The sequence below is a fragment of the Thunnus maccoyii genome, chromosome 17 (assembly GCF_910596095.1).
Source record: "Thunnus maccoyii chromosome 17, fThuMac1.1, whole genome shotgun sequence".
NCBI classification, from domain to species: Eukaryota; Metazoa; Chordata; class Actinopteri; order Scombriformes; family Scombridae; genus Thunnus; species Thunnus maccoyii.
Window position 1 is genome coordinate 22,970,095 of NC_056549.1, and position 24,503 is coordinate 22,994,597.

General features: G+C 38.8%; 5 protein-coding genes and 1 long non-coding RNA gene across 9 annotated transcripts in view; 2 read left to right on the plus strand and 4 right to left on the minus strand.

Annotated features, from left to right (window-relative positions):
* The window catches only part of fmn1 (formin 1), a 33,322-nt gene extending 29,368 nt beyond the window's left edge, over positions 1–3,954 (plus strand). Inside the window, exons 16-19 of the mRNA XM_042390727.1 lie at positions 1,438–1,489; positions 1,800–1,949; positions 2,629–2,710; positions 3,586–3,954. Of these exons, the coding sequence (XP_042246661.1) occupies positions 1,438–1,489; positions 1,800–1,949; positions 2,629–2,710; positions 3,586–3,630 (329 nt within the window). The 3' untranslated portion in view covers positions 3,631–3,954. The remainder of the gene's footprint in view (positions 1–1,437; positions 1,490–1,799; positions 1,950–2,628; positions 2,711–3,585) is intronic.
* A 138-nt stretch (positions 3,955–4,092) lies between these two features.
* Positions 4,093–6,112, minus strand: grem1a (gremlin 1a, DAN family BMP antagonist). Its single transcript, XM_042391372.1, has 2 exons — positions 5,373–6,112; positions 4,093–5,237 (listed from the first exon to the last, which is right to left on the minus strand). Exon 2 carries the CDS (start codon positions 5,227–5,229, stop codon positions 4,690–4,692), a length of 540 nt encoding a protein of 179 aa, XP_042247306.1. The 5' UTR covers positions 5,230–5,237; positions 5,373–6,112; the 3' UTR covers positions 4,093–4,689.
* A 1,006-nt stretch (positions 6,113–7,118) lies between these two features.
* LOC121882875 (neuroendocrine protein 7B2) lies at positions 7,119–12,031 on the minus strand. 2 transcript variants are annotated; one of them, XM_042391370.1, is made up of 6 exons: positions 11,071–12,031; positions 10,463–10,688; positions 9,615–9,764; positions 9,320–9,432; positions 7,564–7,617; positions 7,119–7,305 (listed from the first exon to the last, which is right to left on the minus strand). In XM_042391370.1, exons 2-6 carry the CDS (start codon positions 10,686–10,688, stop codon positions 7,177–7,179), a joined length of 672 nt encoding a protein of 223 aa, XP_042247304.1. In that variant the 5' UTR covers positions 11,071–12,031; the 3' UTR covers positions 7,119–7,176. The 2 variants fall into 2 exon arrangements, with proteins under 2 accessions (XP_042247304.1, XP_042247305.1); XM_042391371.1 differs by lacking the exon at positions 11,071–12,031 and adding an exon at positions 11,020–11,044.
* Positions 12,032–12,118: 87 nt separating this feature from the next.
* Positions 12,119–15,861, minus strand: LOC121882874 (rho GTPase-activating protein 11A-like). 3 transcript variants are annotated; one of them, XM_042391368.1, is made up of 8 exons: positions 15,608–15,861; positions 15,435–15,531; positions 14,988–15,244; positions 13,669–13,847; positions 13,468–13,569; positions 13,192–13,365; positions 13,011–13,098; positions 12,119–12,382 (listed from the first exon to the last, which is right to left on the minus strand). In XM_042391368.1, the coding sequence occupies exons 1-8, from the start codon at positions 15,781–15,783 to the stop codon at positions 12,262–12,264; spliced, it is 1,194 nt and encodes a 397-aa protein (XP_042247302.1). In that variant the 5' UTR covers positions 15,784–15,861; the 3' UTR covers positions 12,119–12,261. The 3 variants fall into 3 exon arrangements, with proteins under 3 accessions (XP_042247302.1, XP_042247301.1, XP_042247303.1); XM_042391367.1 differs by having other exon boundaries at positions 13,011–13,101; XM_042391369.1 differs by having other exon boundaries at positions 13,011–13,101; positions 13,669–13,820; positions 15,608–15,860.
* Positions 15,862–17,178: 1,317 nt separating this feature from the next.
* actc1a (actin alpha cardiac muscle 1a) lies at positions 17,179–22,098 on the minus strand. The gene is made up of 8 exons (XM_042390272.1): positions 21,997–22,098; positions 19,839–19,992; positions 19,590–19,718; positions 19,275–19,470; positions 19,026–19,187; positions 18,514–18,705; positions 17,584–17,765; positions 17,179–17,467 (listed from the first exon to the last, which is right to left on the minus strand). Exons 2-8 carry the CDS (start codon positions 19,965–19,967, stop codon positions 17,324–17,326), a joined length of 1,134 nt encoding a protein of 377 aa, XP_042246206.1. The 5' UTR covers positions 19,968–19,992; positions 21,997–22,098; the 3' UTR covers positions 17,179–17,323.
* Positions 19,965–20,787, plus strand: LOC121882214. Its single transcript, XR_006092047.1, has 2 exons — positions 19,965–20,075; positions 20,318–20,787. It is a non-coding gene; the product is annotated as an uncharacterized LOC121882214 (long non-coding RNA).
* Positions 22,099–24,503: the final 2,405 nt, after the last annotated feature.

Consider the following 24,503-nt stretch of genomic DNA (forward strand, 5'->3'; position numbering starts at 1 on the left):
AGTAGTTGCAGTCATGTTCTCTGCATCCAAAAAAAGTACGTGTCACTTTTAGCGGGTCTGTAGTTTGGGTCAATATCTGACTAATACAAACTAGACCAAAAGCATGAGATATGTTGAAAGTAACACACCAAACTTATGTACCATTCAGAGTGACTACAGGTTTTTGCAAGTTAGGTTTATGACTTTCAAGTTACTTTTTGGTGTAACATTAAAGATTAGTTTCATCTTTGATATAAAACTGAATAGAGAGAATAGAGAAGGCAGAACCTGCATCAGACTTTACTTCTATTGTGTTGAAACACTTGGGGGGGAAACTGTTTGTAAGGCAGCACTGAAGATATTTTACTCTGTGGATTCAGATATTTTGATTTAAATGCTTTTGAGTCTTTTTAAGAATCTGTTAATCCTAATTTTATTCAGTTATAAATAAATGTTAATGCAAATTTCCCAACAATGACTTTGAAATAGTCTTCTTCCAGAAACCTGCAGCCCCCATCAGTCAATATATGGCTCCTCTAAATGATTCTGTTGTCTCTACTAGTTGTCAGAAAAACATAGGCTTCATCCTGTTACTTGCCTGATTATCTACATTATGTCCCTTTTGCTTTTTCATGGAGTGTTTTTGGTATCTGTGTGTCTGTGTGTGTGGGAGATAGGATGGATTCAGAGTAATGGCTAGACGCTCAGATAGGGATCAGACAGATTTGGCAGTGATTGAGACACTCAGGCACTGGGAGTCTGTTCGCCCACTGCAAAAAACACCTTAGTCATCCAGCTAAACTTATCTAAATCAATGGCAATAGAGAAGAGTCTTCCATCCCCTGTTACTCAAATCATGTAGATTTATGATAATTGATTATGTTAATTAATTGTTGTGACACATTTAAAGCTCTGAAGCTCCTAAAGAGCAATGTGAGTGCTCTGTTCAGACAGAGATGGACTCATTAATAGTTGAACTTTTGGCATAAAACATCATTTTACTGACAGATTTCTCACAACCACAGTTAACTAAATCACTCTATTTTATCAGAGAATAAGTTTTAATTGAAAAAGATTCAGGAAATTCCATGTAAATTGGAATAAAGTGAAAAGATCTCAGTAAAGTGGACATTTGCTTCAACAGAAATCAGAATTTGAGTTAACTAACTTTGAGTAAATGATTTGTTGATGTTGAACAGAATCCGACAACATTACAGGCAGAGAGACATAGTCAGTGATTTACCTGTTATGCTGTGATAATGACATTGCAATTTGAAAGTGGCAGTAAGAATGGCTCCATAGCTGTTTTGAAGAAGCCAGATGGTTGTCTAGCTCCATTTGACAAGGTGATCATCATCATACAAAAGGTTCTTATTGTGGTCCTATGAGTATTTATATCATGGAGATTATAGCTGTTTAAAATATAATCTGTCTTCTTTGTCTCTTTTTTTCTTCCAGCACGAAAAGAACACGCTGATGCTTCCTATGAGTTGATGACTGCACAAAAAAGGTTGGAGAAATAAATTATTCTGTCCTTTGTATGCTTCACACTCACACAAATTGTTTCTGACATCAAAATCCCCTCAAGCAAACACATGATGGTTGGAAAAAGTTTGGAAACCTTTAAACAAACTTTGAAGTGACATGAAGATTTTTAGGTCCTGATTTGATGAAGCGAAGCAGGCAGCTGCTATGAACGAATATGGACATCAATGTCAACTTTTTTTTTTTTTCTGACCATATTTCACCATAACAACTTTTTCTAAACTAAACTAAAAGCAAAGTATTTCTCTCTTCCCCGACCCCTTCTTGCTGCTCAGTTTTCAGGACTTGGTTCTGTACTTTGGACTGAGGCCTAAGACGGGAGACAAGGAGGTGACAGCTGGTCATTTCTTCATGCTCTGGTTCGAGTTTTGCGCTGACTTCAAGACCAGGTGGAAGAGGGAGAACAAGAACATCTCTAATGAGAGGTATCTGTCTGTATATGTCTCTAGAACCACCATGTTTTTGAAATAATCACTTCAATTCAGGAAATAGGTGCTCTCTCTTCATCTTATCACTTTATCTGGAAAAAGTGGGAATGTATAATCCCCACAGAGATTAAGCAATTATTATTATTATTATTATTATTATTATTATTATTATTATTATTATTATTATTATTATTATTATTATTGTTATTGTTGTTGTTGTTGTTATTATTATTATTATTATTATTATTATTATTATTATTATTACTATTATTATTATTGTTGTTGTTGTTGTGGTTGATATTATTAATAATTATATCTGTTTGTATTACTGTTTATTGCTTGTTGTCAATGTGAGCCAGGTAACACAGTTTCTGTTTAGAATATAAGGTTAACCTTAATCTTGGACCTCTATGCAATTTTGTTGTGGCTGATGTATGAACTACAATCAATATTGCGTCTTTGGAAATTATTATTTTTGATCGATCAAAACAAACTTGTATTGGTGCCAGTTTTATTCATATATTTCTGTTTGCATAGGAGTGATGAGAGAAAGATGCTCATCTTACACAAATTAATAACTTACACACTGGGAGGGATTGATTCATTGACGCTCTGAAGTAATAAAGAGATATTTTGAAATGCTGTGCCATTAATAATCTGACACATATAACTTCAGGTTAAAAGAAGCTCAGCTTTCCGTAAAGAGGATCACAGGAGAGAAGAAAGTTGAGACCAGAAAGATTAACCCCAACAGTCTGGTAAGATAGAGTTCATAAAGGCACAGAAATGTGTCTAAATTGACAATACAATTCATGTGAAAGGACACGTTCACAATTTTTAGTAAGTTTTAAGTCTGTTTTAAAACAACAGTCAGGAGCCCAAATGAACATATTCACATGTTTTTCTTCCATTCCTTCATTCCTCCTGTTCATACTGAACATTAGAAGATCCCTTCATAATGCACTTACAACGTAAGTGATGGGGAACAAAATCCACAGTCCTCCTTCTGTGCAAAAATGTTTATCTGAAGCTAATATGAAGCTTCAGTCGTCCAAATGAGTCAAATCAAGTAGATATATTTCAACATTACAGTGTTTTTAGTGCCAAAGTTCCTCTTTTTGTTACTATACTTCCACCACAACTCAACAGGGAAACACTGTCTGAGGAAACACAAAGAGGGAATTTGATGCTAAAAAGACTGTAAATGTGGCAAATGTCCACTTTATTTTACTAAATAAAGTGGCTGAAGCTTAATATTATCTTCAGATAAACTTTTAAAAATATTTTTGCTCAAAACAAGATTTGTAGATTTTGGCCCCCATCACTTAACGTTGTAAGTGCATTATGAAGGGATCCTCTAATGGTCAGTATGAACAGGAGGAATGATTACAGAGAACAAAACTTGTTTCATTGTTCATTTGGGCTCCTGACTGTTGTTTTAAGAAAGACTTGAAAAATGTAAACCTGTCCTTTAACACCAGGTGCACTGTTTTAAGTAGAAAATATGACTTTATTTAGACAGCACATATTACAAAATCCTAGTCCGTCGTGCTGCATTTAATAAATTAGTACAAAATTCTGTGTAGTGTTTTTGTCCGTGTTGATAAGTCCTTTCATGTTTTTCTACCAACAGAAAGAGCGACTGCGCCAGAAAGAAGCCAGCATGTCCTCAACTTAAACTCAGGAGGTATAAATCTGTAACATTAGGAGGATCATACAGTAACAATAATACAACAATCCTCGCCAACATTTCCTCCGTGGACACAACATAAACCTTTTATATTTTTAATATGTTCATGGACTAATGCCATCTATTAACTGGCAGCTTTATGTTATATAATTTACCACCCAAAAATGTATTTAAATTATAAAGACTGAAAAGAAATCTTTTGTGCAATATGTAGACATTAGTGATAGTTTCAACTGTGTATAGATTCTTACATTTTGCATTGATTCTGACATGTGTAGTCTAAGATTTTGCAATATTTTTCCACAAATAAAATCACCGATCAGAAAAATTGTGATGTACAGTAAATAGCTTGAAAACGCTTTTATTCACAAGCAACTTCACAATACATGATACACACATTATACAAAGTTGTAAAATGAAGTGGCATTTAGCAGTGCAGGTTGTAAAAAAAAAAAAGAAAAATCTTTATATCATCAAAGCCCTCAGCTCACATCCCACACAGTGGAAACAATACAACCATTCAAAGTCCTTTGAAGATCCTCACACATTATCTGATGAGGTTGACATTTCTGTACACGTCTTGCACCCCCACACCATCTTTTCTGTTGCCAGATGTCTGCAACAAATATTATGAATTGTTACAGCCTCGACCTAAAACTTGCTTTCACTGACACTCAAAGAGTTCACTAAACTAAAACTTTGTCAAAGTCCAACAAATCTGTTAACACAAATAAAATGACTTTCTGGTTACGGTATATTTGGTATTTGGTTGGTGTGAGAAGTTATTAGTTGCAGGTGAAACCATCATCTCAGAGGAAACATGACACCTGAATCAATAACTTTGTTTATCAGCAGAATTAGTGGTAAATTCAGTATCTTCTCTCCTTTATAATGGTAAAAAGGACAAGATGTTTGATCTCATTTAAGTTCCTCACTTTCTCATTCCCACTTCATTCTCATGTGTCCCTTTTTTATTTTTTGCAAAGCTGCACTTTCCTTCACACAGAAGGGAATATATATTATCGGCCAGCATGTGTTAGTTTGCGTCTAGTCCGTATCTATTGTTGTGCAGCGGCACTGCTTTACGCGCTGGACCCGTTTCTTCCTGGTACTGGGCGTCTGTCCCGGGCAGAAGAGGGTGTAAGTGACGGTGCTGAAGGTTTTGGGTTTGCAGGCGGAGCAGGACTGAAAAGCGTTTCCGTCCTGGTAGATATGCCGCGGGATGTAGAAGGAGTTGCACTGGCCGTAGCAAAACCGGTTGATGATGGTGCGGCTCAGGCATCCTTCCTCGTGGATGGTTTGCTTGAGCGGCTGTGTCTTGCACCAGTCCAGCCGCAGGTACCGACGCTCCGTGACGTGCAGCGCCTCCTGACTGGACTCCAGCACCTCATCGGTTGTGGTCGCGGGCCCATTCCCGCGAGAAATGAATCCACTGATAGGAGGTTGTTGACACCTGTCCGATTCATTCGGGCTGTATTTGTTTGGGTGTGGGAAAGCGCCTTGAAAGGTCGCGGCATCTGTACTCCTCGGCGGGCTAAGCAGCAGCGCCAAAACTATGGCAGAGGTCATTAGACACGACGTTCTCATCGCTGAAGCTGAAAGAAAAACAACATACAAGTTAATCACTGATGGAGAGCATTTTACGCACCATTTTTACGCGCGCATTACGCATTTTCCAAACGCGCTGTACATGATCATTTACAAATTAGGTTTAACAAACTAATAGTTACCTGTTGTTTATCCAAACTCCTTACAAGAAAACGTGATCCAGACAGACAGTTTACAGCATGTGTTTCTTCTACAGGTCCTGCGTCCTCTGTAGTGGCTTTACGACTGACACTGTGAGCGGTTTTCTAAACTGTCTTCAGTTTCAGAGCTTCTGAAGAACACGCCCCCAAACCCTCATCCTCACTTTATCTGTCTGAAAGGGGAAAAAATCTGAAAGGGGGGGGAAAAACTCCAAACTTTTTCTCAATGCAGATAAATCGTTTATTTGACTTTACAGAACAAAAACACAAACATTTTGGCAAGATCAAGTGACTCAAAACAGATTCAGTGCTGCCTGTAGAGATTCATATTACTGCGGTATGGTGACGTATATAAATACTAGTCAGAATAAGCTCCAAGTGTCATGTGAAGTAGTTCTGGTAACTTTTTTTTCATAGAAGTCATTTCTTCTACATAACAAAGCAAATCTACTACTGTTTAACTACTAAGGATATGATTTGTATTGAATTCTTGCTTCAAGACACAGAGGTGATTAACTGGTCATATCAAGACATACAAAAATTAAACCTCATACTGTGAGAACCTCAATTTCTGTACAGCGATTAATAAGTAAATTTTCTGATTCAACATTCCCTCAAAATCAATAAAGCTCTATAAAACGTCTTATGATACAGTCGATAATACTGTACACTGCCAGGCAAGTTTTTAACACCTCATATTTTAGCTTTTTGGATTCAATGGTGGAATCTCAGGGTTTCTGGTCATTCATGCCTTAAAATTAAGACTAAAAGAGAAAAGATGAGTGAACTAAGAATGTTTGTGACTTTTTATTTGACTGGAAATGGATCTTTATCTCCCTAATCAGACACCTGTATCAGATATTTGTCTTAGAATTGAAGCTATTCTACAGTATGTTTTTAACCTACAGTAGGATCACTTTTTACATGACTTTTGACTTTTTTAGGGTATTTTTTCCTCTTATTTCTACTCTGACATTTGCCTCCCATTATGGAAGCTGAGTGGCAAACACCAAAAGTCCCATTCTTTAACATAATGATCCAAACTCAAGGTCCACTTATAACACAAACTGAACAACACACCAAAACCAGGAGTCAGTAGACAGCCGGAGAAAGATTAAGGAGGCTGTTCACATCTGACAACAAAGGCCATCCTTGAATGGAAACAGGGACCTGAGCCCATCTCCATGACAACTAACCAGACAGCATTCACTGATGAGATGCAATTAAAAGCTCTGGAGAAATCAACCAACCAACCAACCAACCAACCAGACCTTGGTTTAAGATTTTGTCAAACTATTTAAAAGGTCAATGATTGACCAACATTTTCATATTTATTTACCTGTTATGATAATTTGCAAACTCTCAGATCATATTGTTGCTGTCCTGTCAGAACCACGTATCTCCAAAACATTAACTTCCTGTTTTCAGCTTTGTGGCAATGCATATTTCAGATAATCCACTGAGTTTTTTAACTGTTTGTTTAGTTTAAATGTAGGAAAATTTTATATTAGGGGTCTATCTGAAAAAATTAAAATCACCAAAGTTGGAGATACATGGTTTTCACTGAATGGTATACTATGAAGGTATATGACTATATGTTGCAAATATAATAACATTAATATGTTTTAGATTCAATAAAACCTTTCTTTATTGTCTTCTTACATTTTCTTATTCATCAGTGAGATTCCATCGCTTGAGATGTAAACAAAAATGATGAAATATATGGTGTTAAAAACTTTTTCCAGTGTACTTTAATATTACAGTGAGCAGTTTCAGGTGCAGGAGTTTAGGTTGTGGATTTGGTGGCAGCAGAGATGGTTGGTGCCTCTTCCTCCTCTTCCTCAGAGAAGTGAGGGACAGATTTCTTGGCAACCACATTGTCCAGCTTCTGGCCCATTAAGTACGGGTTGATGCTCTGCAGACAGACAAAAAAATATTAGAATATTAGTAATGTACCTCAAAACTAAACATCTGACCAAATCTCAAAATGACAATATCAGAACAAACAAGTAAAGTTTCATTAAAGCTTGTTCAGAATATGAATTTATATCCAAAGCAGTGAGTTTAAGAGTAAATCGGTTCCTTCAGGGGTGAATCTCAGTGCTGGCGATGTGGTTTCTCAGAAATAATCCTACAAAAGAAAAAACAAGAACACAACCAAGAAACACTATACCCTTTTTCTCCTTTTTGGTCCTCCCTTCAGTTTTTGGTACAAAAGCTCCTTGTTCTGAAAGAAAAATTAGAAGGAAAAAAAACAGTTTTCAGACATAAAATCATGTATCTGTTGTTTTACAGCCTCTTTGTTCATAAATTACTGTCAAAAAATTGTCTGAATGCATTTTCAGGGAATAAAAACATTCGCAAACGAAGACTGATGGATGAATCCTTACAAATTACAAACAAGTTTGATCTTTCAAATGGCAAAAATCTTGTCTTCATTTAAGTTTTAAGCAGTCGCCAGCATGAGTAGACAACGAGAAACCACAGCTATGACTACTGCTGCTGAGTTTCCTGTCTCCAACAACCAGAGAGGGCGAGAGATTTGCTCTTTTTCAGATGTCAGGCGATAAAATTAAAATAAATTATTGCCATATCATAATAGTACTACTAATATTAATGCAACCTTTTTTGTCTGACACCCTGCAGCCCTGTCAGATGAGCGCAAAATCTTTATCAACACCACCCTGTCATATGCCTACTGTGTTTATTTAAAACAAATAATGATATAAAAGTGGAAATTGTCACAGTATCTTGCTCTAATAAGACGTCATGATCATGCAGTTGATGATGTTTAGGCTTGGTCTCTTTTTTCCAGTAGGTTTGGTTTAATATTTGTACTACTACAGACATTTTCAGCCATTTATTCAGCACTATTAGATCTCTATTGTGACTTACTAACTAGTTTTTAAGCAATCTCAAACACAGGATGTGGTGTTCGGGTGTTACAGCTGATTCAGGTTGATGGGAGGTGCAATAGCCGGTAGTTTACTGGAAGATCAGCATCACACAAATTTGTCATCTTATTAATGAGTTAATTTTCCTCCTACACACAAATATATATTTTCTACCAGATAATAATTTCCATTTAAAAGACAGTGATCCACAATCTTTGCACATACCCGCTGGTAACTGCAGAAGTTGGGAATCAAATGTTGAAACGATTGACTTGATAATAAATTGATTGTTTAAAACAATAGTTTGACATTTTGGTGGTTAATACTCTCATTTGCCTTGTTGCTGAGCGTTAGATGAGAAGATCGATACCACTCTCATGTCTGTACGGTAAATATGAAGCTACATCCAGCACAAAGACTGGAAACAGGGGGAAGCAGCTAGCCTGTCTCTGTGGTAACAAAATCCACCTTCCAACCCTCTAAAGTTCACTAATGAACTTGTTATATCTCATTTGTTTAATCTGTAAAAAATAATACCAAGTACAAAAACCACATGTTGTTTGACAGGGGATTATATGTCGGACTATTTCTTGGCCAGAAGGAGCAACCTCCTGGAGTAATGTTGTCACCCTGAGGTTGCCAGGCAACCAGCGGAGACCTCTAGACAGGAACAGGCTTATTGTTTCCCTTGTTCATATAAGTCTCATTAAGAAAATGAATAAGCGTATTTCCCAATATTGAACTATTCCTTTAAATTGTCTATCAGACAAACATTTGTTGGTTCCAGCCGCTCAAATGTGAGGATTTGCTGCTTTTCTGTGTTTTATATGATTGTGAATTGAATGTCTTTAGGTTTTAGAGTTTTGGTCGGACAAAACTAAGACAATCTGAAGATGTGACCTTGGGCTCTGGGAATTTGCAATTGCTTTTAAACATTTTCTGACATTTTACAATCTAAATAAGGATCACTTGAACATTCAAGTGGTTAATCTGTAATAATACTAATCATTTGTTGCAGTCCTACTCTGTACTCACCCACTTCGCCAGCGCAGGGTAATCATGCTCCGGGTCAAACAGGTGCTGGTGTTTTTGGAACTCTCTGCTGAACTCGGCTGTGTCCGGAGCGTTTTCCAAACACCGGTCTGCTGCTGCAAATGTGACAAGGAACAGACAGAGAAGACTGAAGATGCAATTTATCAGACAGGCTCTAAATTCTGGTTAATCAAAAAGTGGTTATGTACTCACTTGTGTTACTATGTTTTGTCTCTCACTAATTCTGTGAAAGCATTAAAAGCAACATTTTCCGTGATTCTAGTGAATTTAAAAGTACCTGTTTTTCCTTGTGGACAGGGGTTTGGAGGGTCTGGGTAGCCGTGGTCATCACTGAAGTCTTTGGGAACATTATCACCAGTCAGCTCAGCCACAATGTTTGGGATGTTTCCATAAGGACCGAGGTGCTGCAGCCCCTCATGAGCACCACCTTGTGGGAGAAAATAAGCACTTCAGTTATCATGAAAACAACAGAAACAGCACCACCAGCTTGACAAATACTACATGTCACAAAAGCCTTATATTTTTCAAATTTAAAGTTTTTTCAGCTGTAAATGAAACCTCAACTAAAGCAAACTTACAGTGTTCTTCATATTGAGATAACCCTTAATTATTCTGATGATATTACTTGAAATAAACATTTGAATGGGTCTGAATAAATTAATTTAATACAACTGAGGTAATCTACAGTATAGAGGGCTAGAAAATATTGGGAGCAATGTTCTGAAATGTAACTGAACAAGGGCCACATTATGAAGTTTAACACAGCATTATGGTAATATATTGTGAAAATGAAAATAAACAAATGGAACACAACTCTGTGCCCAGAAGCATCGCATCTGAGCATTATAGAATCAAAATTAGAAGAAAAAAGGGGAAACTAGAACAAAAAAGAAAGAAAAATAAATAAGGATTTAAGACTGAGTAGAATTTTGAGTATGAGGGACAAGTGTAGAGAATATTATAACAAATAGATATAGATTTGATTCCTCACGTACTTCACAAACACTGCCATCCTCCACACCTTTCACCTTAACTCACCTGATTCCTCAATGCTCCTAATCCTCCTCCTCACAATAACACTACAGACCCTCTACAGCCCACCTTGTATAAAATCACCCAACATACCCTGTATGCTCTGAGGCCCGACAATGTTTGTGGCCTGGTGTGCGGGGTACTCCACCCTGGGCCGAGCGATGCCCAGCTGCTCCATGACACCGTGCAGGAGCCTCTGGATGTCGGCCTCAGACACCTGGTCTGCCGTGCGGGGGCTGCGGGCTGAAGCCCTGCTGAGCTGCAGGCACAGCAGGAGGCCGAGCAACGATAATCGCACCGCCGCGCACATTTCTGTCATCTAAACACACAACAGACTTCACTGTAGAAAATGTACAAACACAGCTGGTTTTTTTCTATCTAATGGGCTAATTAGATGATGACGGATGGAGTGAGTAACAACATTACGTCACCTAGAATTATAGTTAATGGAAACCTAAAGAAAGTGTATCCAAAGAAATATGAAAGATGTGTAAATTGGATAAAACCTTGGTGCGCCATCTGTAAACAGAGGGTCGATGTGAGGAGCCTATAAATAGCCTACATGATGTCTATGAAACAGAAAAAGACCTTAATGTATGTTATAAACTGTATTTTATTACATTGATACGATAATAAGTGTAAATTATTACCTGAAAATATCACAAATTGTCAGAATAAGGGTTGTGGTGTGTTTTTCTTACCGTGTCTCTGATGAAGGGACCTGCCTACTAAGCGATACCTGCCAAGATAGCCACAATTACAATATCCATTTCCTGTCTCCAAAATAAAAATCTTGCTTTACCAACACGACGATAATAAAGAATAAAAAACGCAATGTTTCCACCAAATACAAATCCTGATATAAGTGAATTTAGCATTTATTCAGATATTCATGTTTTTATGGCGTTGTGGATTAACTGGCCTTAAAGATTATCTTCAGGACTTTTTCTACGACTTTATTCTGAAGGAAAACACCCAATTTCCGGTATCATCATTGCAACCTTTATTCAACCATTATGCAACTTCGCAGAAAGATGCAGTCCGCCTCCCTTCACGGTTCAGACGCAGTTGCTAGGAAACCAAAAATTCTCTCGTCTCATTGGCTGTTGCATTGTGCCAATTATGAGCTCACCACGCGAAGCGTGGAGAGCAATGAGAAGAACCATCATCACCACTAACAGACATATTTGGTCTTTCTTCAAAAACGCCCATTTTCTCTGTAATCCACATCATACATCTTATATCATTATATATATTATTCTGCTGTTGGTTGCAATATTAAATGAGTACAAATCAGAATACAAACTAGATATTTTGTCCTTTCTATCCAACTTCAGTTTTATTATCATATTCCTATATTTAGGTTCTTAATTTATATATTTTTCCCCCTTTAATACTGCCTCTATAAAGCTCAGAGGTTTCAATGATGTAGGCCAGAAAATAGGACCACAGAGAGTTGTTACCTCTCTAATGATGATATATGTATATGCTGGCCTTTATTTAATGTCTATCATTATTAATTCTCCATTATTGGCGCTGTGCTTATTTCTGAGTCTGTACTCTTAGTTTATTGTTGCTGACTTGTTAAATGTCTCTTGTGGATTGATTATTATTATCATCATCATCATCATCATCATCATCATCATCATTATTATTATCATTATTATCTATTTCTGGCATTTTGACTTTGGATCCTTGCTTTGCATTAAAGATGTGAGTGAGAAAAAGTGAGGAAAAAAAGTTTAAACATTTTGATAAAAACAGTGAAATACATAAATTTATTAAAATGTAGACTGTTAAAATATTACTAAGTGCTCTGATCTAGGACAATGTACCAAAACTGATCTATCAGCACTGATCACGTCGGGCAATCAACATGACTACTTAATACTTTAGAGAGAAGAGCGTCTCCTCCAAGGTGTGAGCTGCAGTTTCCCCATAGCGGTGAGTACAGGAGAGCCATCTGCATCGTGTCCTCTGGTGAACCTAGAGAAATTAGCCAAACGCAGATCTCTGCCAACAAAACAGACAGAAAACTGTAAACATCAGATTATGTGAATTAGACTAGTGATGTTGTGATGTTTTTAATATGAAGCCACTGAGATAGTCAACACAAAGGCACAATTTCAGAATTCCTTCATGCTTAAAAACCAATATTTGTTGATTACTTCAAAAAAAAACAAAAAAAACTGAACATGTTGTGCATAATGTGATGCTACCTGGGTTATCACTCACAGCTGTGGTATTTAATATTGTGATCTTTAGCGTGATACCTTTGACTAAAAAGTGACAATATTTCAAAATTCCATGAAGCATTGGCCAATTTTACATTTTGTAATTTACATTCTCAAGTTTTAACTCTGATTCCTTGTAAATCTTGTGAAATTGCCATTTTTCACAGCAGATATTTTGACTTGTCATAGTAGGAAAAGCACAGGAATAACATTAACAATGGCTCTGCTCTATTCTAGTGTCTCATCAGCTCATGACAGACAGTCAGCATGCAACACACCAGGACCCTGGACTGAAGCAGCAAAATGGAATTGAGGCATCATTACTTGTATTATTTACACATTTGCTTTTCCCACTGCGACATAATATGTCTTCTGTGTAAAAAGGACTTCTAATTAACATAATTTACCTTTTTAATCTCTCATGTGGTGTCTTGCATCCCTCTTTGCCAGGAGGACTGGAGCCATCCAAGGCAGCTGCTGCAGGTCTGAAACCGTCTTCTATAAACAATTTATTATAAAATCACATTTCATACAAAAATAAACATTTCCTTCCACTGCTGTGTGTTTCTATCTTCATCTTGTATATACCTGCACAAGGCATGCAGGTCCTAAATAGCAGTAGATTGGGGAAGGTCTCCAGACCAACACTTCTCCTGAGGGTTGGTTTTTCTGTTGATGTGGACCCCTGGCTCTGCTCAGAGACTGGTGGTCTGACCTTTGACCTCCCTTGAATCCATGGTACGGTCTTCACAGACCGCATCACTACATGTATTTGAGAAAATACAATTACAGAGCTCACAGGAGGCTTTCAGGGGAGAAACAAAGATGATAATACAGTTTGTGTTGTTTATCTACATGTTTTACCTCTAAAACTGTGTCTCTTTCTCTGTCCTTTCTTTGTGTCTTTCGGAAGATGGAAGTTCGTCAGAAATTCCATACTATCCATGACAGCCTTAGGAATCACACCTAATAAATATAGTTAAGATCATAACATTGCAGATGTCCAAAACATAAAAATACCATTAATTACAGAACAGTGTCAACACCGACTGATTGGTTTGTTACCAAATAAATGTGGATTCTCAATGAAGCTGCGCAGGACGAGAACTCTGAGTTCGAGGCGCCTTTCAGACATCTCTGCCTTGTTGGGAGGCGGTAAAAGACATGGAACAAAGACTGTAGCGAGGTTGGAGCTGGTCATCAAGTTTTCAGTGCATCTGAGCAACACATGAAATGGTAAAAGTCTGTAGAACATCCAGTAATTTTTAGTAATAAAAAAGGGAAAAGGAAATAATTTTAAGCCAAACATGCTAGCTGCTAATTAGAAATAAATAGCATCACGGGCCTGCAAAGCTTAAAAATCCCACCCAAGTCAATTGTTGACATCAGTATCAAAGCCATGATCATGAAAAGATTTTAAAAGTCACTGCCGAATGCCTTTCTTCTTTATCAATCAAGGACCAATGAATCATTATTTGTCAATACCTCTCAGACAGAGATAAAGAGGCCACGTTTTGAAATGTGCTCCAATGATCCAACAGGCAAAAAATGTTTATCATTCATATGATGATGTTATATGATATTCATATCATTCATATAACATATCAATGACATCTTTTTTACTAGTTAGATAACCTAAAAGTACAATTTGGATGAGTGCTGATTGTACTCATGAATCACCTTTTTGTCTCAAAAATAGCAATAATGTGATAATTTCTGAAACAGTTCAGTGAAGCACTATCACTACATACAAAAATAATGATAGATCCAGACTTTTTGTGGAGTTTTTCTTTCTAATTGAAAGGTCTAAGGACAGACAGTGTTGTGCTATGTTGTACAGATTATAGAACCATCTCAATTAAACATGTGGATATGAATAATACTACTACTACTGAATAAAACTGATTTTACAGTACTTTTAAACTGGGTTACTAAAAGATCATTAGACACTGCGAGGAAAGCGATACAGAACTGTCAGTCTGAATTATGGGTGATATGAAGTAGTTCAGCTACTTAAAATCCAGTTTTTTCTGACATTAAGTAGTTAAAGTTTTCACTTTGCTGGTAATATATAACAACAGGGCAAAGCTACTGTACATCACTGACAGGTTTGGTCACATGTTGGCACAGCAGAGATAGCAGTTAGTGATAAAACAATAATTATTTCTTAAAATTCAAAACTTCAGCTTCTGTTTCAGGCATTAAGCTGCAAATTTAGCTTTGTTCCATTTGTGGTGAAGTTGACTTCCTGTTTGCCTGGTTGTGATTTGCTCTCATTTATTCCAGTGCACTGATAAAAGTAGACTACACGTACCCAGTCTGAAATTTGTATGGACTGGAGTACTTTCTCTTAATATTCCCATATCATTAGTATTGTCTCAAACCTCTTGGAAACTTTGGAGAGGAAGTCAAACAGGTAATGCAGACAGGAGGAGTTTCTGGCAGGTAGCAAACAGGACAGCAGCTGGAGGGCAGAGGTCCTGTCCTGCGGGGCGGGCAGTGCCTGGGCCTTGAGAAGAGCTGCATGGAGCTCAGAGGGGAACAAAGGCTCAGGCAGCTCCCTGCAAAACTGTTTGATGAGAGTGGCCACGTCATTAGGGAGGGCTGTGGGTAGACAGCCTTCTCCGCAATTCAGCTTGGCCTGAAACCAGATACAAGAAGGATGATTTATGTCTGGCAAGAATAAACTGTCACATCAGTAATAACATGTTGCATCACAGAAATTTGTTCATATTATCTCATTGAGGTAAAGTTTGAGCGCAAACCACTAGATGGTGCTGTTGCTCAAGTAGAGATTATATTTATACAATTTAAAAAAGTCAAAATCCTACCCTGAGGGTCTTAATGCGAGGAAGAGAGCCTGGTTTCCTGAACAGGCCCACAGTCCCAGCACGCTCCAGAAGAAATGAGCAAGCATCCACCAAAAAGCTGAGACACAAAACATGCTCAAAACTGTTGTCTGAGGTAATCTCATAAACATCCTAATCCTGCTGTTCACACTCACCAGGGTACCAGACCAAACTCAGGAATGTAGCGTCTTGCTAAATTTTCCAGAGGAACACCAAAGATCTTTGTGCCACTGATGAACAGTCTCTCCTTTTTCTTCTCAAATGTCTTCACAGTTATCCCATGAATGTTTTGAAGGTGAAACCGAATTACATTCCTATCTGTAATCGTCATGATTTAAATATCACTAAAACTATGACTGTGACACCATAATCTCTGCTGCTCGCTCGGTAAACTAGTGAATCAAGGAGGCGGGCTTTATTATGCTCATCTATATCACCTGTGGCACAGGTGGCAAAGTGCTGCATTCAGGTCACGCAGAGAAGGTGGTGGAAATGAGCTTTTAACTAGGAAATTACTTTCACCACAGATTTCATTTCTCAGATTTGCTGAATGTACTGGGAATGATATGGTAAAGGACAAAATATGTAACTCCACCATAGTAAACTGTGAGACTTTTGTGAAAAAGATGATTGTGTCCACACTAATCTGGCTGAATCTGAAAACGCATCATTTTCTCTCTGTTGTGTATGTATGATTTAATTAGAGTGGGAGGGTTCCTGGTTCATTTCCACCTACTTGCAAGGTGCATGGAGAAGGAAACACAGTTTTAAAGGGTAAAAACTCCAGCAACACTTGTAGTTTTCATTAGGAACAACTATTATTTGTGACATCAACTTGTTCTTAATACTTTAAGAGTTTTTATCCTTTAATTATAATCTAATCTCAGCACCTGATTTTATGATAGTTTCATCTAAACAGGTTAATAAATAAAGGATTTTTTTCACACATGGTATTAAGAAAAAAAAACTTCATATAAGGAATAGCTTGACACTTTTGGAAGCACAGTTGCAAAGAGTTTGAAGAGAAGAGAGAATATCAATACCACTGTCATATGTATCTATTAATATGAGGCTGGATGATAGCTCAGCTTAGTATAAAGACTGGAAACAAGGGGAAACAGCTAGCTTTGCTCTGTCCAAGGTGTAAAGAAAAAAAAAATCTGCCTTCCAGTGCCACTAAAGATCACAAATTAACATGCTATATCTTGTTTTTTTAATCTGTGCTAAAACTGAAGTGTAAAAATGACAAGTTGGACTTTGTCTTGGAGCAGTAACATCCTTGAGCCTCTGCTGGCTGCCTGACAGCCTTCAATGACGACAAGACTCCAGTAGCTGCGTCCTTGAGTTAAAAAAAACTTCAGTTTTTGTATGAATTAAACAAACAAGACAAAATGTGTTTATTTGTCAGCTTTAGATGTGCTATTAGATGGATTTTTGACCTATGGACTGCATGTTTAGTGCACAATTATCAATCTTTTCATCTAACCCTGCAAAAAATTGAATGAACGCACTACTCAAGTGTCAAACTTTAAAGTAACTTGTGTTCTGCTGACAACTCCATTTGTGTTGAAAGTGTATTCTTAATCATTAACAGTTTGGGTCAGAATTCAAATCGGATGTTGAAAGAATGTAAAGAATCAGGAGTCAACAGGCCTGTAGACATCTTAAAGTAAGTTCATGGAAAAGCTTGTTACCTGTATATTGAGTCAGACTCCAACACTTAAGATTACTGTTAAAAGCAACTATTTTTATTACAACAGTACATGTATATACAGCAAAGGGCACAGTAGAAATACAGATGGAAGGAAAGCTGGTGCAGTTGGTATGGGGTTGGGCTGTTTCGTTTTGTCTTTTTGGTGCTGCTTGGAGATTTAGAAGCACTTCCTGTGGACGATGGAGGGGCCTGCCTCATCGTACTCCTGCTTGCTGATCCACATCTGCTGGAAGGTGGACAGAGAGGCCAGGATGGAGCCGCCGATCCAGACGGAGTATTTCCTCTCAGGGGGAGCAATGATCTAGATAGGAGAAAAGAGCAGAGGTAGAGGTTGGTAGGAGAACCAGGAGCAACATATTGAGATTTTGGGCACTTCTTGCCAATTTAACCAGTCAGTGCTGCACTACAGGGGCTCACCTTGATCTTCATGGTGCTGGGGGCCAGGGCGGTGATCTCCTTCTGCATACGGTCAGCAATACCAGGGTACATGGTGGTACCACCGGACAGCACATTGTTGGCGTACAGGTCCTTACGGATGTCAATGTCGCACTTCATGATGCTGTTGTATGCGGTCTCATGGATGCCGGCAGACTCCATACCTGAGCAGGTGAGATGAGAAAAGGTGAATGTGGGCTACAGAAGAGGTCAAAACTCCGGCAACACTTGCAGTATAACGAACGCCTTTTTGGCTTTTCTGTCATCATCAGGGTCACAATACAACATATTACAAAAACATTGAGTGTGTATATGGCTGGCGGTAAATGTGTGCGAACAGGATGGAAATATTTACAAGAATGGATGGGCTTTCTTGGAAAAATAGAATCAAATAAAAACAAAAAATATAAAATAAGTAGAGTATGTGATTTTTTTAACCACTTATACCTTTCATCAAGTCAACTTTTATTTCTATAACCCAAAATATCGCAAATCACAAATTAATCTCAGGGGGCTTTACAGTCTGTACAGCAATACATCTCTTATCTTTCAATTCTAACTAGTAGTGGAAAAAATCTAATAGGGAAAAAAACATTTAACTGGGAAAAAATGGAAGAAAGCTCAGGAAGAGCCACAGAGGAGGGATCCCTCTCCCAGTTGTGTGTAAACAATAGACCAACAAGCAAAATTAATTAACATTTTTCAGTCGAATTGTTTTTATTGTCTCATAAAATGTTTTGTGTACTAACAAGGCTGTTACCTCCTTTTGGCCACTAGGTGGAGTAAACTCATGAGTTGCAACAAATCTATTCAGTTGTATACATGTAACATAATCACTTATGAATATGACTTGCATAATGTGAGGCGCTCAGGGGGAGTCAGTAACTCTAGATGCTGGGTATCATGACTCACCGATGAAGGAAGGCTGGAACAGGGTCTCGGGGCAGCGGAAACGCTCGTTGCCGATGGTGATGACCTGACCGTCGGGCAGCTCGTAGCTCTTCTCCAGGGAGGATGAGGAGGCGGCGGTGGCCATCTCGTTCTCAAAGTCCAGGGCGACGTAGCACAGCTTCTCCTTGATGTCACGCACGATCTCACGCTCAGCTGGAAGAAGGAAGGTTTCAGTGAATAAATGAGTCTGCAAATATGCACTGTGTGGCAGTGATGGAAGAAGTACATAGATCCTTAAGTAAAAGTAGCAATACCTCAATGAGAAAATACTCCATTACAAATAAAAGTCCTGCATTTAAATTATACTTAGGCTAAGTAAAAGTGCATAAATATTATGTTACTTTTACCAGTTAAGTATTTAAAGTAGAAAATCGTTAATTAAACAAGTGTAATAAGGTACATTATTAGTTCGGAAAGTAATTAAATTTTTGCTTCCAGTTAATTGTCGAGGTGTCCTGTTGGGGCCCTCTTACCAGTTGTGACGAAGGAATAGCCACGCTCAGTCAGGATCTTCATCAGATAGTCAGTCAGGTCGCGACCAGCCAGATCCAGACGCATGATGGCGTGGGGCAGAGCATAACCCTCATAGATGGGCACATTGTGGGTCACACCATCACCGGAGTCCAACACAATACCTGTCAAGAAAAAAAGAACAATTGTCAGATGATGGAACAAAATGAAAATGTTTATTGGACGAGTTTAAGTTCTTGGCGGAAACTCACCGGTGGTACGACCGGAGGCGTACAGGGACAGCACAGCCTGGATGGCCACGTACATGGCAGGGACGTTGAAGGTCTCAAACATGATCTGGGTCATCTTTTCCCTGTTGGCCTTGGGGTTGAGGGGGGCCTCAGTCAGCAGGGTGGGGTGCTCCTCAGGGGCCACACGGAGCTCATTGTAGAAGGTGTGGTGCCAGATCTGTAACAGCAAGACAGGGGATCAGGAACTTGTCAGTGGATGTAAAATAACTCAGAATCCAATCACAAACTAAAAGAAAAACCTACTGAGGTGTTTTTCTACATATCCCCACTTCTCACCTTCTCCATGTCGTCCCAGTTGGTGATGATGCCGTGCTCGATGGGGTACTTCAGAGTCAGGATACCCCTCTTGCTCTGAGCCTCATCTCCCACATAGCTGTCCTTCTGACCCATACCCACCATCACACCCTGAGAACAAAGCAAACACATCTCAGAATCTCAGGAACCAGACAGACACACAGACAGCCTGTGATATAACTACAAAGAAATGTATCTTTCAGAAATCTCTTGTCTTTTCAGTATTCTAACCTGGTGACGGGGGCGTCCAACAATGGATGGGAAGACAGCGCGGGGAGCGTCATCACCGGCAAACCCAGCCTTGACCAGGCCAGAGCCGTTGTCGCACACCAGGGCGGTGGTCTCGTCGTCGTCACACATGTTTGGTCTTTTCTGGGGTGGCCTTCTATATGAACAACGAGATGGAAACACAGGCAAAATCTTAGTTTGTGATAATTTGATACACTGGACATCACCACACTCAGCATTGTAAGCTACTTTTAAGCTTTTAACAAGATTTCACTTTTATTGACCATGGTGGTTTGCAAAACACACAATCAGGAAATAAGACCTCTATCAAGTTTAAATGCCTAATACTTCCATCTAAAGTCTATGTGGAAGATCATTTCACATCATAAAACAAAGTAATGCAATGCTGAGAAGCAATGTAGCACTATGTTTAGTATGAAGACACTTCTGAGTGCTCTAATCTCCTCTCACTTGTCTCACAGCTGCCTGAAAAGCCAAAATGGGACATGGCTCAACCCCCCGCACACACTCACTGTTCTATTTTCAGCCTCGGGACCCTTGTCACCCCCTTCTGCCCCAACAACCCCTCCTCTGTATCTCATCGTTAAGCCCGAGCCAGTTAACAGCTGAGGCGGTGTGTCTTTTGACAAGTGGCAGTGGTTGGCCTGGGACTCTCCTCAGCTGTCGCCACATAGATGACTCCTCTGTTTGGAGCCAGACCATGTGCTGAGATCTTTCCAGGCTTTCTGGCCACAGCCTGCATCCCAAGTGCCAGCATCAGGCTTCCCCATGAAAATCAACATCTGTAAATTCATTTATTGCAATGTTCTTAGCCTCAGTGCTCTGCATGAAACTTTTAAAGCAATAGGACAGCATCAATGTGTCTCAACGAGCTGACAATGGTTTTACTATAGAAGATACCATTAAAATCAAAATGTTCACCTTCCGTTCACTCTATAATCACATCTCTGAAGTTGTCCTACAAGGCTTATTCACATATATTGGGCCAATATAGTTAAATATTTATCAACTATGAAAAATATGCCAGTAAATGGCATCCATTGCACAAGAAACTCATAATCAAGTTTGACTTGTGATACATTTTCTCCAGTTTTCACACTTATGTTGCTGGAAACTCACCTATGTATGAAGTGTTCTATCCATTTGTCAATATTTTGTCCCGTCAGGACTACGGATGCAAATTAGCTATTGAGTTAACCCTGGCACATTTACACTGATGTTGTTAAAACGTCAGTGTCAATTAATGCACATTGTCCCCTATGAATAAATACAGATAAATAAATAAACTTCACTTTGTAGGCATATTTCATTCATTAATTTAATTCAACTAAGTTCAGTTCAACTTTATTGACAATATACTTGCATACAACTAAACATAGTCTTTTCATTCAAAAAGTTGTGCAAGTTATTTAAGAAGCCATTTGTGTCCTAAGTTTCCACCCTGCCATTAAATAACTTATTTAACCAAGAAAGCCCCAATGAGATTAAAAATCTCTTTGTCAACAGTGTCCTGGCCAAGATAGGCAGACTAGATCTAAATTAGTGTGGGTTTCAGTGCGAGTTTTCAGCCTCCAACAGTACAACAATGCTATTTCAGAGAGTTTTCATCTTTGCTATGGAAAATATTGTGTCACACATTGCTTTTGGTATAAAAGTGGTCAAATTTAATATGAACTAATCTAAAACTCAATCAGAATTCAAAAGCTCTTCTTCAGGCTGTATCTAAGCTGAGTTAGAGCTGTATGCCTGCAACTCCACAGCATCCTAAACCTCAGATCCTCTCCCAGTCTGCTTAGTGAAGGTCACTGTCTTGAATCTGGATGACTTGTCAATCAATTGCAACAATCTAAATTATTTCACACCACCAATTTTCCTGTGCTCTCTCTTTCTCTCTTCTCTTCCTCCTCTCTTATGCTCAGCCCTCATCCTTCTCCCACCAACAAATCATCTACTCTGGTCACAGAAACACAGAACTTTCCCCTGTCTAGTGACCACACTGTAAAATAACTCCATGTTGCAGCAGTTATATGTCCTACAGCAGCAGCAGCAGCAGCAGCAGTATCTACCCATCCTCCCCGTTCCCTTCAGTCCAAAAAGCAAAACAGCTGAAACACAGCAATGAGATTGCAAAGGGACTCACCAAGTTGTAACCACAAGACTGGAGTTTCCACTGGGACAAAGGGCGAGGGTGCAAGGGGGTCCTTAAATATGTCTCGGCGTCCTGAGGTTGAGGGCCAGTGGGCGGGCTCAGGAGTTCACACAAGCCCAAATAAGTGCTGCTGAGTAAAATGGTTCAGTAAAGTGGATCCTGTGTCAGGGACGCCACCAAACTGGAGAGGTGTTGCCTTGGAGATGGATGGCCAAGGAGAGAGTGGTGGGAAGTTTCATGAAGACTGTTGCCATTACAGATGGTTCAATGATAAAACACTGAAAAGTTGGGTTATATTTTACAAATATTCCCACTTTGATATTAATTTCAGTGTGACTGAGCTCTGTGATATCTTTAAATCACAATATTGACATTTGAGACAATATATCAATGGTTTGGATATATTTTTTGTGGATTTTGAGTTTTATCAACCGGTTTTTTAATATTACTTTAATGCATTTTAAATTTAATGCAACAGAAAGTTCAGGACACTTAGAGAACTTTTTAGCTGCAATACCATCAACTACAGTAGTTTGAAATCCTGTGTCATACATAGCAGCATCTTTCTGCCACTTGCACTTTCTGGTGCTGCCCTTCAGGATCCCTAAGGATGTGCTAATATGACTAAGCTCAAACTGGGCACTGGGGATATGGGTGATAGGAGGGGTGTGATTGTAATGTGAGATCTTGTCTGAGCAATCTGATTAAGGAGCCGTCTAGGGGGACCTGCCTGTCACAGTTTGCCGGTGTCATGGCATGTGGAGGGGGGCCAAAAACATGCCAGACAGCTGAGAGGCGATATTGTAAGAGGAGGGATGGGGGGGTGGGTAGATGGGAGGGAGCTAAGGCCAGGGACCAGACCTCCACCAGACGACAGATCCCTGGGATGGCCTGTGCAGGCTGCGATGAGGCTGGTTCTCAGCTCTGATTGGCTCCAGTCTCTCCTTTTAGGGAAATGGAGTCTAACAGGTGCCAGTGGCTGCCTGTAGCTACAGACTGCCGTTAGATCAGCCAGAGCTCAGGCTCCATATTCGTCATCTTGTCGGACCTGTGTCTCCATGCTGGGGCAGTATCAGGCCAGTGGGCTGGTCTGGGAGCGTAATAAGAATGTAAATACCCCCCACACCATCAACATTTTGAAATATTCCATTTGTAGCCATGTGTGAGGTACATTACAGCACACGCTACTAACCTACTTGTCTATTTCTATTCCTAGCTTTTATGTAACAGCATTTCCTTTATATCTTATATCTTGACTGTTTGATCATTTTGTTTAAGAAAGTTTCAGGTGACTTTCCTGGTGAGTTGCTAGAGTCTGTAAAGGATTTTGTGTCTTGTAAAGAGGGGCATGTAAAAATCAATTGACCCTATGATCTTAGTCACCCAGAAAAAGACAGACAACATATGAAACATTACACGATACAACAATATTGCAAAAAAGAGAGAACAATATACACACTAAAAATCAGTGGGTTCAAATTTTACCCAGTCTGGGTCAATATAGCACCTAGACAACATAGAGTTAACTTTATCCAGCAGTAATCTGTTATTTTGATCCAATCTTCAGCTAAAAACTGTCACAAATGTAATATTTCTTGTACAAAACGATGTGCACATGACATACAAACGATACACAAGTTATTAACAATCAATAACAAACTGCGACGTAAGTTTAAAAAGAGTAGAGCAGATTATAACAAGCTTTAGTTTGGGTAAATTACCCAACAGTAAAATAAAAAATAATACTAAAGCTGGGTTAAAAGAATCCCTTGTCTTGAGTGGCTTTCTGGGTAATATTAACCCCATACAGTGTTGGTGCTGTATTGACCCAAACTGGATAAAATTTTAACCCAGTAAGTGTGCATAGCTTCATAAACTGTAGTTTTAGGTAATTTAAGCTGAAGTCAACACAGGAATGGTGTATTAATTGCATACCGGACATGAAGCTTTGTGTATTTTCTGCAGTGATGAAGTCACCCAGATATCAGCCATACCAAAGAGAAAGATGAGGAAACCAGAGATGGATGTACTTCACATGGATTATGTCTGATCATATCACTCAATGTTGTTCTTCTGGCCACACAGAGGATTCTATATATACCTTTTTACAGCAGCAGCAGCAGCAGCGGCGGCAGGAAAGAGTCAGTCAACACAGTCCTGCAGGATTCCTTCTACCCTCTGATGGTCTGAAAAAACTGTTTCTACAGGTCATGAATTTCCAGTTGATCGCAAAAGAGCAATCTCATAAAATACATCATCATAAAAAACATGTATGTTCAAAAAAAAATAGAACATCTTGGTATCATTTACAGCTTGCTTGACTGATTTTTATACTGCTTGGTGACGCCTTGACTGCTGTTTCACATTTGATTTTCACATCAGTCACAGTCCAATGTTGATTTGAATTTACACCAAACCAAACAAATGCAAGATTGAAGTAATTGCTATAAGTGTTATAATAGTTTGCTTGGCACAGCTTCTCTCTTCAGTAAAGGGAC